Source organism: Parasteatoda tepidariorum, chromosome 7 (genome assembly GCF_982258835.1).
Source record: "Parasteatoda tepidariorum strain Cologne lab strain chromosome 7, Ptep-v5.0, whole genome shotgun sequence".
NCBI lineage: Eukaryota > Metazoa > Arthropoda > Arachnida > Araneae > Theridiidae > Parasteatoda > Parasteatoda tepidariorum.
In genome coordinates this window covers 112,558,822-112,576,714 of record NC_141761.1, presented here as the reverse complement: position 1 = coordinate 112,576,714, position 17,893 = coordinate 112,558,822, and the positions used below count along the sequence as shown (strand labels likewise).

General features: G+C 28.8%; 1 protein-coding gene across 2 annotated transcripts in view; it reads right to left on the bottom strand.

Annotated features, from left to right (window-relative positions):
- Positions 1 to 307: 307 nt before the first annotated feature.
- LOC107441892 (agrin-like) overlaps positions 308 to 17,893 on the bottom strand; it is a 119,848-nt gene continuing 102,262 nt past the window's right edge. For both annotated transcript variants that reach the window (XM_071182996.2, XM_016055288.4), the window contains exons 19-25: positions 16,300 to 16,555; positions 12,505 to 12,616; positions 9,807 to 10,110; positions 6,808 to 6,889; positions 5,770 to 6,003; positions 4,364 to 4,467; positions 308 to 1,664 (exon numbers count right to left, since the gene is read on the bottom strand). In XM_071182996.2, coding sequence (XP_071039097.1) covers positions 1,525 to 1,664; positions 4,364 to 4,467; positions 5,770 to 6,003; positions 6,808 to 6,889; positions 9,807 to 10,110; positions 12,505 to 12,616; positions 16,300 to 16,555 — 1,232 coding nt within the window. In that variant the 3' untranslated portion in view covers positions 308 to 1,524. The remainder of the gene's footprint in view (positions 1,665 to 4,363; positions 4,468 to 5,769; positions 6,004 to 6,807; positions 6,890 to 9,806; positions 10,111 to 12,504; positions 12,617 to 16,299; positions 16,556 to 17,893) is intronic.

The window sequence follows — 17,893 nt, the reverse complement described above, 5'->3', positions numbered from 1 at the left end:
CTACCTGCAAATATTGTGACTGTCACCAGTCAATTAAACAACTAATCTATGAATGTGGAAAGTTTGCAACTCTCAGGGGAAATTACTTCAACAATAGATGTGATACGAGATCCTGGTGTACGACAAATAAACAAAAACAAATAATCAAACGCACCTCAGAAGATGCCCTTACCCCTGATGATCTTATGGATCCCCTCTACACGGGTTAACTGCAGCTTTCCGGTCATTGGGTTGCCCTCCTGTTCAATTTCAGCTAATCTGTCACCATTTTATTGTACACTGATTTTATCCTTTTGTTTTCATTGCATTTTATGATATAACTTACGCTTATCTTTGCTCTTTTGCCCTTTTACTGCTTTTGCATATTTTAACTTTGATGCTTTTAAACATTTCGACTTTTGTCATTTTATCTGTTTTACTTCCCTCCTCTGCGGTTTTGTTGGTTCTATACACCCCTGATTTTAATGTATGCTTCCTTTTGTCGTCGGCTTCTTCGGTTCCAGACACCCTGTCTGGATCGGTGAGGTTGTGATCTCACTGTCATTACCTTAGCTTTATTTTATCTTGTGTTGGTATTGACTTTATATTGATTTTATTTGCTGTTTGTTTTATTGTTCTATTGCTCCAATGCTTGTTGTACAACTTGCACTTTGGGCAAAATCTGCTAACAACCACGATATTTTGTTAATGTGTATTATTTGATGTTTTAACTTTTATTTTCGTTTAACATGTCATGCTCACTATAAGGGAGGTTCCGTCGGCTACGGCACTATAAGACGGAACTCTCGGAGCGTTTAATTTTGCTGTTGCTATCAGCTTTTGTAACTTAGTTTTCTTTTAAATAAGTGCCACGGAAGTGGCTTAGCCGAGCTGGTCACGCGATTGGGCGCATGCGCTGGTGGACGGATCGCGGTTCTTTCACGGGGACTGTCGTGGCAACGGGTCGTTCCTCCGTATGCCCAAATGAGGGCGGGTCGGCATAAATTTTCCTTAAAATGCATCCATTCCTTTGTTAAGCAAAATTATTAAATCATAGTTGTGATTTCGAAATTTTTTTTATAACCATAGTAATAATAATTTAATTTCAAATCTTATTTCAAAAAATGATTACCTAGAAAAATGATTTATGTTCACTTAAAATCTTAACAGTATCATTAGGGGAAAATTTAGACGTGGAAAGTGGGTCTTTTTATTACATATATTTTCGGTTTAATAATTTCAGCTGTTTTATGCCAAAAACAGCCATTATTGCTAGGCAATCAACGGGGTTGCGAACAGTGGGCTTAGCCCACTAGTCTCATAAGAAAGAACACTGCACAGCAGGAGATTATGTAAAAACTTTTCTTATATAACTCGACAGTTAGAGGGTTAAAAATAAAATCATTGTGGAAATTTATTAGTATATGGGATATAATCGATATTTACATAACTTATCTTTTGGATGAAATAAAATATCTCTGTGTTTTGGAATCCAGAATGTAGCACCACTCTAAAAAGTAAAACTTAAGGATAATTTAGATGTCGTCACGTGATTGGGCAAGACTGTCCTGTACCGTGAGTTGCAATTTTTAAGGCCTCTCCATCCACAATGACTGAGTGAATGCATCCTATGAAGCCCTTGTAGTATGCATTATTCAGACCTGCAGGTAGATTGGAGCAACCTCCTGAAAGAGATAAAATACGGATTGTTGATTTGGTGATCTAGTTCAGTACGGCGATCTAGTTCAGTTTCTATTGAACTTGGACTAAAAACTGGAAATGCTTTAATTTTTACTTATTTTTATTTAAAATAAAGCTTTTAAACTATTAAATGGCAACAGAAAAAAAAAAGGTTTATATCATCGTTAGAGCGCGCGATACGCGTAGGATTAAGTGTCAATTTGAGGTTAACATTGAGGATATGGACACTGTTTTCAATTTTGACTCCTTGGTTTTTGAAAGAGAATTGTTCGAAAAAAAATGGAGGAAAGAATGAATGCTTAGCAAATGAGTTACGAAATTAATGCAATCAATTAAATACATTTGACGCTTTCAATTTTTAAATATTTGAAAACCCCATATCAACTTGAAGACTAATTTTGCATGCAACTTGGAACTTGTAACAACTCCGAACTAACTAAAATTGTAATTTGTAAGGCATCCGACTAGTTTTGACAACATTTTTATAAAATTTAAAAAAAAAAAAACTAGTTTATTTTTTTATTATGTATAAAAACTTCTAAAACTAGCAAAATAATCATTATTATTATTTATTTTAAATGGCCATTTTTAGGTAAAAATGCGAAATTTGTTTTTGCATGTACGCAAAACACTGTACAGATTTTTCCATCGCTTAAAATTGAAAATCCTTTGAGGATTATATTTAGAAGGCCATCAACAATATTTTGTACAATTATCTTAAAAGCAAATGCATATACTACTGAGTTAGGGGTCAATGCAGTTGAAAAAACAAATTTTTTAAACTTTTTTAACATTCCTTTGCGGAAAAATATGCATAAAAAACGAAATTCTGCTTTTTTCTTTTAGTCTGTAGTTCGAAACATGTGTACTATAATCATAAACACTCATGAAAAATTGTAGATAGTAATTTTAAAAATAACATGAGATATCGTGTTTAAGGTGCTGCAAAATGTGAAAGAAATTTAGTTTTGAGATAAGTGCATTTAAATATTTTAAATCATTAGTCTATCTACTGTTATCATCTTGCACAAAAACTGCTATTACTTTGTAAATAACTGGAGTACAAACAAAAGTAAAAAATTTTTAGAACCTAAAAGTACAGGGGTTTTAAATTTATAATGAAAATCAATTTCGAAAGTTTTGCCCAAAATCATGTATTTGACCTAGTCAGATATCTTAAGTAAATATTACACTGAAAAAAGTTAGAACTCTAAGTTTCTTTTGTGGTAGAATCGACAATCTGTTTTAAAATCGAAACTCTTAGAAAAACGTTTCGAACTCACGTCTGTAATCATTTGCTAGAAATTTTTCCCCTTTTTTCTCTTTAAAATATACATATTTTATTTTCTTTATTTAGTGAATTTTTAAAAATTTGAGGTTCAGAGCTACTTTATAACAAGAAAATTTGATTTACGAAAAACCTTTTAGAGCTAATTTAACAAACATGTTACTAAGACCGCCAAGATAGTTCTTCAAATGCTACCATCTTTGTGAAAATCTGAGAGTGTAGTTAAATTTAAGCTGCTTTTTTTTCAGATGTTTCTCCGAAAAATAAGTATTGGAGTCATGTATTCAGAATGAAAAGTTCAGTTTAAAGCAATTTTCACTTTTAAGAAATGATACTATTTCTTAGACTTAAAATATATGAATACGAGATTTCAAATCGATCTGTAGTTTTCCAGTTTTAAAACTGGACCTTGATATTACCCAAAATGTTTATTCCTCCGTGATTATTTTTGGCTACATACAACTCGTGCTCAGAAATTGAAACATTTTTCAAAACTTAAAAGAAAAATAGATTTTAGATAGTTTTTTAAGAAAAAAAATTGATTTTGTCACATTTAATATTTGTATACAAAATGCCATAGAAAAATTGTACTAGAGATGTTATGGGTTAATAGGTGGTCTTAATGAATCGTGAATTCCAAGTATTTAAAAATTATAATTCATTTAAACGTTTGAATTATTTATTTATTTATAATAACTTAAAAATAGGATCAGATATGTATTTTTTTATAACTTTTTTAAAATAGTTGCGTTTATTTTACTAAATGATGTGGATGTTACAAAAAATTTGTGTAGATCTTGCAAAAGAAGCAATTTAACACTAGATTGCCCAAGGAAGTCCTTTTGACAGTTTTTTAATTTCAATTAGAAAAACAATGATGTATATAATGACGCAATTTCTTAGAATTTTGTGACTTTTTGTGCAACCTATAATTTTTTTATTGTTAATATTTACTAATAACTTGTTATATATCTGTAAAAAGTATTAAAAATTAATTTCAAATAAATTTCTTTACACATTAGTTATTCTTTCACAATCCAGTCATTTTTAATGCTTTTGGGTGATATAGGTATACACTAAGTTTCAGTCTTTCTAGTGTTAAGTACTGCTGTATTCCAAAATTAAAATAAATCTAAATAATTTGTTAACATTTATTAGAAGTACTGATTTTTAATAAGTTGTTCAAAGTAATCAATCAAAAAATATTTTTAATATTTTACGTAAAACTGTTTCAAAAAAATTGTAAGATATTATTGAAGATTTTATTTAAAGATAATTAAGATTTCTGATTGATTCTATAGATTCGATTGTAGAGAATATTCCAAAGAATTATGAAAAAGAAAATGTTTCGACTATTCCTCTTTCTATATTTAAGTGATCAAAGATTCTACTTACCTATCCAAAGTACACCATCAGTGTTTAGATATTTAGTTTCAGGTGTGGATGTTACAACGGCTGGGGTATTGTCATCTACTTGCAACATACCATGGCGATTATTCCTAAAAAGTTAATAAAAAGAATGAATAAGATAAACTTAGATATAACCCTAAAAATAAACTAATATAAAATAAGCTAATATATACAGTCCCAGGTCAAATTATTAGACGCACTGTAAGATTCTATGTAAAATCTTAATTATCAGGTGACACTAAACAACTTTATTGTTTTTATGCGACTGAAACCGGTTTGCACTTGTTTACGTTCGTGTATCAATTGGTTAAATTAGACGATATATAATATAAATTAGACGATATATTATATAAATATAGAATACTTAATATATCAGGTCAAGTATTATATTATTATATTATAATAATTATACCAAATTATTAGACACACTGTAGTGTTTTAATAATGACATGTTTTGCACGAGTTTACTTTTGTATTTCAACATACATGTAATGGGTTTCTATTCAGGAGATTTTTCATATACTTCCTATATGCATTTATTTTGATCGTATTGCAAACATTTGCATTACAATGTTAACCAATTGATACACGAACACAAACAAGTGCAAACCGGTTTCAGTCGCTTAAAAATAGTAAAGCTGTATTGTATAACCTGATAATTAAGATTTTACATGGAATCTTATAGTGCGACTAATAATTTGACCAGGGACCGTAGCCCTATATATTATAAGCTAATATAAGCAAAGTCAATATATAGTCTTACTTATACGATATAAAGTTTTTATGTAAGCTAATATAAGATAAAATATTATTTCGGCCCTTTGATGTTAATTTTATATTTTTAGTATTCCACGATATTTCGAAACTTTTAAGGGAATCGATAAAATGTTGCAGAAAATTACGAAAGCATATTTGAAAAATTTTTTGGCAAACAATTTGTTTGAAAAATTATGAATTTTTTGGAAGTGATATTTAACAGTAATGATTAAATTTTTTTAGCAGTATTTTTTGACACTGATTAATTTTTTAGCAGTGATATTTAACAGTGATGATTAAATTTTTAACAGTATTTTTTAACGCTGATTAATTTTTTTGGCAATGATATTTAACAGTGATGATTAAATTTTTTAACAGTATTTTTTAACAATGATAATTTTATTTATATTATTTCAATTAATAATAAACAAAAAAAATTTAATATGAGGGTATTCATATTTTTACATATTTCAAATAAACTAACTACCAAATTTGAATGAAATATGCCATTTGAATAGTTTCTAAATAATTCAATTTCAAAAAGTTGTGCGTTTAAAAAAAATAATTTCTCGAAAACCTTGCTGAACAGAGAAGATTATATTTTTCTCTGTGAATATCACAGAAGTAATATTTACCTGTCAATCACAGCCCTGTGCCAGTCACCGTCATTGATCCTGATGTTGTGCTTGATAAGAAGTGGTTCTCTATTTCCAGCTGAGTTAAAACTCACTACAAGAAAACCATCTTCTACAGCAAGGGCCATAAAATCACCAATAGTTGAAACATCTTCATGGGACCATAAAATAAGACCATCAGTAGAATCTGTTCGAAAAGTTACTTCAACGCGGTTGTGGCCGTCAGTAAATAACCTACAAGTAAATTATACTTAAGACCGAATACAATATCTATGCACCAATTACAAGTTACAACCTGTACAGACTTTGATTATAGTCTGAAATCATTTTGAAAAGAGAAACATACTTGCAAAAGACATGCATATATATCATCACGCACCATTGTTTTAATAAAAAAAAGACTGTCAACCCAAGCAACTACAGCCTTCGTGCTCTCCTTGTGAAAAAGAAATAAATTTGAAAAAAAGAATGAAAGATTTCGCTAAAAATGTTACCAACATAAAATTATAATAGTTTATTTTTTCCTCCCACTTAAAAAAAGACAAATTTTTAAAAAAATAAATAAAATTGCAATAAGTAAAAAAGTAAAAAAAATTACAATAAATGAAAAAAATAAATAAAGTAACCAACTACAAGTTTAGACCCATGCAAGCATTTATTATAGAATGAAATCATTTTGGAAAAAAAAACACTTGCAAAAGGTGTGTATTATCACGCACTATTGTTTTCTCCCATCAAAAAAAAAAAAAAAAATGTCAATCTAAATAACCTCAGCCACATGCGATCATTTTGAAAAAAATAATAATAATAAATTTGAAGAAAAGGATGCAAGATTTTCTTAAAAAAGTTATTAAAATAAAATTATGCTGGGCTATTTATTTTTTCTTCCCATTATTGATAGAAAAAAGAAAAATCTTTTAAAAAAAATAAGTCAAATTTATTTGGTAAAACATATTAAAATTCAACAAGCAGATTGATGATAAAATAAAATGAACATATTATAAAATAAAATAAGCATATTATAAAAATGTAAATTACCTTGTAAAAAGCTTGTTAGGGAACTTGAGAAATGTTTTACCATCAAACATAATGGGTTCATCAACAGACACATTTTCAATATCTGGGTACAAATCAAGAAAAAAAATTTAATTCACATTGTTTGAGGAAGGTATCAGGTAACATTTTAAAAACTTGCTTCCCAATTCAAAATTATTAATGATTTTCTATTGATGGATCAACATATTCTTGATGGTAACCATCAATAAATCCATCATGAACCATTATATTTCTGATGGCAACCGACATAAGTAACCATCACCCCAATGTAGGAATTCAGAGTGATTTATGATAGTCCAACATAAGAATAGCAACTTGTTTTGATGGTTTTTTTTAATGTTGAACCATCAGAAGTTTCCATCATAATTTCTTAGAAATCAAATGTTGGAACGATAGTGAACAATCATCCTCCTAATGTAGAAATTCGGTCAGATTTATGATGGGCCAACATAAGAAAACAAATTTTTTGATGGTATATTCCTGCTAAACCAACAAGAATTTCTATTAAACCATCATGCAAATGGATCGTTGGAACCATCATAAACCATCATGGATCAACATGGATTGTTGTCCCATGAGACTCAAACTTCTCTTGATGGTTAACCATCATGGTATTAGAGTAGAATTTTCCATCATGGAGTGGTGGAAGTTTGTGGCATAACAAACAACATGAAAGCATAATGGAAAGTGTTGAATGATGGTGACCATCAAACGATGTTGGACCATCATGAATCGCACTCAAAGCAACAAAAAGTTTTGATGGGACCATCAAGAATTTTAATATGAGTATGGTCCGTCAGCTACGTGAAGTACATATTACCGCCAAATTCTGCTTAGAATGAGTTTCGTAACCAACTGCTATCTGTTTCTATTCATGTTTAGCTGCTTCAGTTCATGTTATAGCTGTTTCTCTTAAGTTAAAAATTTCTCACTGAAACTTACTTAGTATTTTACTCTCACTTAGTATTTTTTCATTGGATTTTCAGATATTTATTTAATTATTTAAAATACAGCTCAATATAAATTGAATAACTTACTTGTAATTTGATTAAAAGTAGCTCGATTCACTTATTTCTTTTTTATTGAAATTAAATGAACAAATTGCTAGAGTAAATTAATACTTGATGTACACACTTTTTACAAAATATTTATATTCATTAAAAATATAACTTTAGAATTTTGAGTATGACAACTTTTTGTATTGAATCATTATTTATTTGAAATAAATCAAATTATATCAAAGTTTTGGTGTTGCGGTCGTATTCCTCTAGTCAAGCGCATTTGTAGAAGTGAAATAAATCTATACAGTTATGAAAAAGTATATGCAGATAGAAAATACATAGATTAGAGGAATATATAGCCATCCAAATGTAGGGGTCATTTAAGGGAATTACACTGGAAATTTTTAAAGAAACAAATAAAAAAAATATACTCATAATTTGATAATATGCATATTTGAACACAAGTCTGAAGAGAATTTAAATCCCAATTACTATGACACATTTTTTCTATATGATATCCACTTATTTTGGAACAGGATATATATATATATATATATATATATATATATATATATATATATATATATATATATATATATATATATATATATATATATATATATATATATATATATATATATATATATATATATATATATATATATATAAAAATATATATATATATATATATATATATATATATATATATATATATATAAATATATATATATATATATAAATATATATATATATATATAAATATATATATATATATATATAAATATATATATATATATATATAAATATATATATATATATATATATATATATATATATATATATATATATATATATATATATATATATATATATATATATATATATAAATATATATATATATATATATATATATATATATATATATATATATATATATATATATATATATATATATATATATATATATATATATATATATATATATATATATATATATATATATATATATATATATAATTAATTTCTAATTCTCGATAACCATTGTTTCTTAATGTAACGGAGATTCACCCGTAATGGATGTTTTAGAAAAATAATCTAATGTTGTGTTACATATAATTGTCTGAAATATTTGTACTTACGTTTAAAGAATGACTGTTTTTAAGAGTTAAAATATTTTCTTTGCTGCTGTATTTGAAAGGCATAAATTTTTTGCTTTGACACTTTTTTAGAAGTTGAGGTGAATAAAAAAATTTGCAAACTGTCGAACTACATAAAGATGTGCAAAAAAAAAAATTATCTTTAATTTTTTACAATGTTCTTATCTCTTTAACAGCTTTCTTGATTATGCCGAGTTAATTCGGGTACCTATTCATGTGAAAAATTTATAATATATTGCAAAAATTTACTATCCCGAGTAAACTCATGCATAGCGAAATTTGTCAGTACGTTTTGTTTTATCACGTGTTTACACGGCCGGAAGAAAAAAATAAATCCTCTGTGATTGATTTGGAGGTTTGAGAAGTTTTGCGATTGGATTGTGGGACTGCACACGTGTTTTATACGATTGTATATACAATGGTTGCTGAATTTACATAGAAAAAAAGAATAGTAAAAAATGGCGTGTCACTTCACTCGCGTTTAGAAATTATCACTTTGTGTTCTCCCTTGTTTAAAAAATATAATATTTAAGCTTTTTTTATTCGCCCGAAATAATTCGGGATAGTAAACTGATGGTAAATTAAATGTTTTTTTCTTATAAAAAGATAAAAATTTCAACTCAAAACTTATATATTTTGTTTTGTTTTAGTTCCTTGTATTTATTAATGAAATAAAAAAATATCTTGATTTTTTGCATTTTTTCTTCCAAAAAATTAGTAAGGGAAGCGGTTTAGGATTGAATGCAGATATCTTAAAATTTGATGTTTAATCTAAACACATATGCTTTGAGAACAGACATTTTGGAGTAAAATCAATACTTACATTTCTCACACCATAGACCTGTATAGGCCACAGGACACTTGCAGTGAAAATTGTTCAGTTGTGGCAAACACATCCCTCCATTATGGCATGGATTGGGTCCGCATGGTTGACCGTAGAAATGGCCCACATCTTGAGATGATTTCGCGACTTTTCTCAAATCGTCCACCACTTCGCCATTTAGAACAAGACGTTGAAAAGCACCATTAAATCTTGAAGTGATGCCAGATTCAGGATTAATGGTGGATAAATGACGATAACCACCCAAATATAAAGGAAGATCGAGATTTAATTCACTGAGTGGTTCCTGTGGAGCAAGAATTCATATTTGGATATTGCTTTTAACGCTACAATACGTAACATATAGTCTTAAAATCAGTTAAGACTGTTTTTCAAGGGCTTTTTTTTGTCATATAAATTAAAAAATTTCAACGATTAATGTTCTTTTTCTTAACTTTGTGAGTTTGTAACAGCTATTCATAACTATTATAAGTCTTGTTGTGGGAAGAGTCACATCGACGATGTCAACCTTCATTACGAGTTGGCATGCCTTATATACTAGTGAATTGGAATTATATTTTTGTAGTGGTAGACACACTACAGTACTACCCCACCACAATTATAGGTGATAGATTTCGATGAACGGATACCACTAGTTGATTCATTAATGTTTTGTGAGAAGCCGGGAGAGCTGTATTAAGATCACCGTACTTTTGAGTGCTGTATTAAGTTTACGTTCGTGGCCACTCTTATGTTGCCTTTAGCAGTAGAGCGTATACAGGCCGACGTTGTGTCTGATCGAGACTGAGTAGCAACAGCGCGAGTCAACTGTTCAATGTGGACCATCCATTTAAGTAGGTGTGTTCAGATTGAAGTGGGCATTACTGTCAAAATAGGTGTGTTCACATCACGCCTGGATCACCAATATGGGGATAGTAGCTATTGACAATGTCAATATCTATGAAAAGGTACTCCTACACAGAATCGAGTTAACGTGTCTTACATGCTAGTGAATTAGAATTTTACTTTTGTAGTGGTAGATACACTGCACTTGTCACTTGTTAATGTGTAGGTAGTGTTTTCTGGGAAAAACATGAAAATTTCGCAAAATGTCATTATGGATAAAAGCCACAATTTATAGTACAATTAAAAGCACACAATAATTAGACAATGAATTGTTTTGGCATAGAGAAATAAATTGAGTATAAATTTGGCAATATTTATTTGAGTTTAATTATATTTATCAAAGCAAACTTCAAATTGCAGATTGTTAAATTGATTTGGAGAATGATCTTCAAAAAAAAAAATCCTAATTTCAGATAATTATTTGTAATGGCAATACAAGAAGCTTCTGTTCTGTTTAATAGCTTCAAAAATTAAAAGAATTACATGCAGCAAACTGCTGCTACAAGGAAGCTGCAGAATGTGTGGGTATTATGTAAGCAGTCAAAGAAAAAAAGGTAAGAAGCATTCTTAATATTTTGAGGAAAGCACGTTAATTATGTTAAGCGATTAATTATCCCCTTACATTCAAAAAAGGTCCGATCGATATTAGTTTAAATCATGGAAAAAAAGTAATTATGAAAGTTATTTTTTACAAGAAAGTAATGACGTAAACGATAAACGTGTTTCATGAACTGCTGATTAATTTTTACGAGTAGAGTAATAAAGTTGAGAAATAAGGTATCAATACAAAAAATAAAATATTGATGCATTCGAAAGAAATTATACACCGAATAATTTATCCCAAAAAAACTTCAGAATACATTATTGGCCTAACCTTAATATTTTTAAGGCTGAAAATCAAAATCCATCGAACAAAAGTTATTTTCATTAAATCATCTTGATTAGATTTTTACAACGCCCGATGATACAGTAATCTTGATATGCATGCTAAATTGAAAAAAAAAGTAAATTCAAAATTTGTAGAGAATAATTATTATGGTACCAATAATCACCTTGTGCACTATCATTTACAGAAGGGAACAATTTATCCATGCATTTTGTAATGCATTCTGTATTTTAATACATTCTGTATTTTAATGCATTCTGTATTTTAATGCATTCTGTATTTTAATGCATTCTGTATTTTAATGCATTCTGTATTTTAATGCATTCTGTATTTTAATGCATGGACGCCCATGCATTCTGTATTTTAATTTCGCATGCCTATAGGTATAATGTACGGATAAAGGTGTGTTTTATTTTATATTATAATCGTCGTTGAACAGCCGATCCAATTTAATGGGTTTACGAATACTAATGTTCAACTTCGTAGCCTTGTCATTTTGAACCCTATCCAGAAAACAAGGGAACTCCTGGATCGAGTAGTGGGAGAAATTTTGCTTTCGTGGAGGACTCTTTGATGGAGCTAACCCACATTTGCGCTAAATGGAGAGGAAGACCACGAGAACCTCACACGGTTAGCCTGACAGAAAGGTAACTCTAACCCATGATCCGTCTACCACTGAGGGCATTTCACGCATCACTGTGGTCGGTGCAAACCAGATGCGGAATTCGTATCGACTAGGATTCGAACCCGGTTCGATTCAATGGAAGGAGAACGCTCTGCCCCCTGAACCATCGCGGCTCGGATAAAGGTGTTTAAAAATATTAGAAATAAATTAAGAAAAAAATTATATCTCTGTCTTATATGTAAAAAATAAGAATATTTTTGCGATTGGATAACTGGCAGTTGTACCTTAGATTCTCCTGTGGCAACTGGACCATCATCAAGTTGCAAAGAACCTCTTCTGAGAATCCTCGTTGCTCTTACGACATGCCATTGATCTATATTTATTGGTGATGCACTCCTGAAAATGAAATTATCATTTAATATTATCGTATATCCACAGTGCTGAAGTAGAAATGTTTAACACATTACAACTTCAGCTTCTAAAAATAGAAATTTTGGTTGATTATGTCATACTACTCCTACGCAACTAAACTACACTCTTACACGTTAACTACACTCCTGTAAGAATAATTTCCAGAGGATAATACCATGCAGCAGTTATGAAAAAAATCTGAATTTATGAACTTCTGAATTTCGAAAAATAGAAATTTCGATTGATTATATCACTTCTCCTTACCACAATTCTCCTTACCACAAACAAAATAGTCAAGTAACCATTAATAAGACGGTAATCAAACTGTTAACTTTGAGAAAACCCGTTTATTAACTGCTTTTAACTAATACTGTTAAACAACTAGAATTTAATCTCATGACCGACAGAGCTTGTGTTCCAGTCCCAGAGTTGACACAACTTTATTTCTTCCAATATCTTCTACACGTGAAGTGTTTAAAGTGACCTGCACTCTCTTATACCCATTACCTAACGAAAAATACCTAGCCAGGTTCAGTTAAATTTTTGAAATCATGCTAGATGTAAATGGTTATAAAAGGCTTATAGTTTTGTATTCAATGTTTAATTACCATACCAGTTGTTAAAGGCTTCGAAACCGTAAAGATAAAAAACCTTACGGTTAATCGGGTGGACAGACAGCTGCCGGTTATTTTACCTTAATTTTAGAATAAGAATTCTAACAATGCTGGCAAAAAATATCAGTGAGTTGTGCTTAGCATAAAAATATTATTAAATCACAGCAGCATTTAATATGAGATCTAAAAAAGTATGCTTATTTTATTACTTGTATGATTTCAAAAGAATCAATAAGGCACTCTTAATGGCGTTTCAGCTTTATTACTTATAACATGGAAGAAAAACTGAAAACTTATTATTTAAAAATAAATAAATAAACAAGTAGATAGGTATCTAAGCAGGCACATGCTTATCAATTATTATTACTTATAACATGGAAGAAAAACTGAAAACTTATTATTTAAAAATAAATAAATAAACAAGTAGATAGGTATCTAAGCAGGCACATGCTTATCAAATTTAAATATTTAAATTACTTAATAAAATGTACTTTTGAAAAATTATAGCATGTCAGTAAAGCATTAATGCATTTTATTTTAAAAATACTGTTATCCAAATTATAATGTGTGCACATGAGGTTAAGTTTGTTACCTATCCCTTTATCGTTTGTTGGTATAAAATAAGATTTGTTCAAAATTCGATCGTTGTTAGATAAAAAGAAGAAAAAGTATAAACTGATGGAAGAATGCTTTTGGCGTAGAAAGAAAACAAAAAGAAGAGATCCGAAAGATTACTTTCTTTCTTTTTGAACAAGTCATTATTAAGGTTTTACTTTCTAAATGTGTTTGAACTGAGAGCTTATAATGGAGTGCAGCACTTGGAAGAGAAAAATCGATTAAGAGAAAAGTTGGGTTTTTTGCTACACTTTACGAATCAATACTTTGCCTACTGTAATTTTTGATCTTGTGTTCAGTTTCGCTTCCTACTTAGAGTTTGTATTTCTTTTAAATTATAAAAAAAGTAATAGTTTTCTATTCAGATTAAAGTTTTGGGGAAAGATAAGACAAACAACTTTTCAACTTCATAAATTGAAACTTCATAAATTGAAAGTATTATTTATTATTTGCTCTTAAATATTTTTTTAGATTCCATGTCAGAAATTAAGTAAAAAATTTCCTAAATTAAATTTTGAAAATCAATATTAAAGAGGGAGAGAAACAAAATAACTATTTAATTCTATCGAATCACCAGTGAGGAAAGCGAGTGTGTTGCCATAATGGGCAGTTTATATTTTCTAGCTTTTAAACTTTCCTTAAATTAATAAATTATTTATTTTTACTCATGTTTAATTCAGTTTTAAATTAATTGAACCAATCATTTAAATTTTATTACATTTTATAAAAAGCAAATATAAATATTTTCTTATCAATCAATGTAACAGTTTTCTTTACATACCTTTCGAATACTGGGTAATATTAAATTCTGTCTTTTTCGTGATTAAACTGTAGCCAGATTATTTAAAATTTAATATTAATAATTCTGGACATGCTTTATTTTTGGCTAATTTATCTTGCGATAAATCGCCAACTATGTATCTCTTCCCATGCTCCTAACTGTCTGTACGGAACTATTTTATCACTTTTAATCTTCTTGGAGATAGGACTAGGAAGTTTATCCTTAATTAATTAACTTTATCCTTAAGTTAAATATTTCAAGTTAATTATTAACTCTTTAGGACATTAATTAACTTTCCACAGAAAAATCTTTATGTTAGAAGAATGCATCTCTTTATCCTATTATGGTCATATAACTGTTATAAAGTTAATCACTTAATCTTTTAATGTATTTCCTAATAATATTTCTTAAATAAAGCGACAATTCTTTTTTAAGTTAATTTTGTTCAAATCTCTCTGTCGTAAGCAGCACAAATGTACCAGAAATCCTTACTTCTACGGTCAAAGCCTATACAAGAACTGCAATGAATTTACCTCCACTATGAAAACTGGAGTACACACAGATATTTCCACCATACAAACTCTTTCCTTCTGTCATATGAATTGGAACAACTTCCATTACAGCGAGATGAAACCAGTTTGATAGCCCGAGGCAACATAAATCCATTTCTGATAATTGAATCTTCAGGCAATCAGCAAATATAGATAAATCAGTCCCACTCTCCTTATTAGTGATTTTTTTGAATTATTTTTTTCTTTTTTCTTTATTTAAATAACGATTTGTGAACTAACTATATGTGTTTTACGTTTTCTTTTCAGTAATTATCAAATTGTAATATTTTAAACTAACTACGCATTTAAATTGGTATTTAAAGTAAGAGTGTAAAAGAGATTATTTTATATCAGAAATGCTTTTAGCCCTTTGAAGCAGATGAGAAACTGGTGTGACTTTTATCTATATTTTTTCTGTCGTTCTAATTACAAACAAAGATATATATTGGTAATTTTAATTAGAAACAAAAACTGTTTGATTATCGGCATAATATTTGTACTAAGATATAATATTCAAAAAAAGTAGTCTGCATTTTTTTCCATTCATATTTAAAAATTCATCAATAATTGATTTTGTTTATTAAAAAAGTTTCAATGATGTATAACTATTTCTCTTAGATCTAAATAATTGCAAATAAGTACAAATTTGAAGAAAAAAAATGTTTGGAAGTGAGACCAGATCGAAGATTTTATCTTTAACGTATAAAAGTACACCGATTTTTCACGCTGTATATCATAAACGCAAATTTTTAAAATGCTAGACATAATATTTTACATTTATTAATACAAAATAATGAAACACGTATCAAAAGTATGTTTAATAAAAATTCTGCTTCCTTGTGTTAAAATAACCCCCACAATTGAATTTTAAAAATATTTACATCACTTTATATCTAATTAGAATAACTAGATCTCTTAACTGATGTTATGATGTGAATAAACAAATTAAGCACCACAAATAATAACATTTAAGCAAATTACAACGTTCAATCTACTGGAGCACAAGCCCACTTAGATATTGATCACGCCTCTTCCACTTTTACCATCCAAGACCCTTTTCTGAGGTAATTAACTCTAGGCTTAAAACAATGTTGAACAGTAACTTACGTGATATTGGCTACGCCGCTGCCAAGATCGTAAAGAAACTGAATGTATCGATCCACCAAATTAAGAGACACGAAGTCTCCTCTTCCCAAAGATTCTTGTCCGTTGTACAGAAGCATTCCATCCTTGGAACGGGAAAGAAACCACAATTCAATAACGAATTCTTGGCCGACATTTGGAAGGGTTGGAAGTTCTAGAAAGGCTGCACCGTCTAGGTCTGGTATGTACACATCTTCTATGACCACTGGTTTGGAAGGCTCTGACGTAAGAAATAAAATAAGAACATTTTCATACAATATTACGCGATGTATCATCTTATTCAATTCCTACTATTAGTTCACTACTCTCCCTATATCTTCAATCGTTTAATAAAATACTTTTTATTCATCCACTCAAGTTCAAAGACATTTTTTCTGAACTTGTAGTGAATGACACTTGATGTTCATACTGTTTTTTTTTTTTTCAAATATAAATTAATTCATTAAATAGGGCTGAGCGAAAAACGAAATGGAATTTTCTGATGGATTAAGTGTTAGTCATTGCTTTAAATTTTACTTTAAGAGATTTAGTTTTTCGCATGCTTTAAAAATAACGTCAGTGATAATTTCCAACGTATAGCTAGCTCTATTTGAACAAAAAAAATATATAATTTATTGCTCACATTTGACTATTTAATTATTTTATATTCGCTGTGTCAGATAAATTCAATAAAGAACATGACGTGGTAGAACGTATGGTCCATGTCACCAAATTTACACTTTTATAGTTATCTGATATCACACGCCTTTTATTTTCAATTCCTGCAATTAGTTCACACTCTCCCTATATATATCTTGTTCAAATTTTCAATCGTTTAATAAAATACTTTTTATTCATCCACTCAACTTCAAATACATTTCTGTTTATACTTGTAGTGGAATGACACTTGATGCTAAGACAGTTTTTATCAAATATTATTTAATTAATTTATTTTAATAAATTTATTTTAATTAATTAATTTTAGCTTTATATGGAAGAAAAAATTTGTAATTATTTAATAAAAAAAAACTGAAAAAAAAATTTTTTTTGACCTAAGTAGGAATTGATTTTAATTTTTTTAACATAACTTGTTTTTACTTCACAAGATGAAAGCATTTTGTGATTTCATTTATATATTTTGTAATAAACAAATAAAACTTCGATTATGCGCTAATTTAACCGAGTGAAAGTCTGTTGGCTTTTGTTGCTTTAGGTGAAGATAAGAAGAAAAAACCACTGTTGAGACTTTGTTAATAAAGGCTTACAAGAGATCAACGACTTTCTCTTCAAAAAAGATAAATGAGGCATTACAATATAGAAGTGAATAAAAAAAAATGCATTTCTAAAACGTTTTAGTTACTTTAAAATGGCAACATATTAAATAGCGAAATTTAATAATGACCTTTATCTAATTTTTCTGAATATTACTTCATATTGACGTTTTTCTTGAAAAATTGCGTGATTCTCATTCAAAGTATAAGTTCGTAATTTCTATCAGGAACTCGGTAAAGTAATTATCTAGTACAATACAAGGAATACTAGATATGTTAATTGATATCTTTTGTTATGTTATTAGATA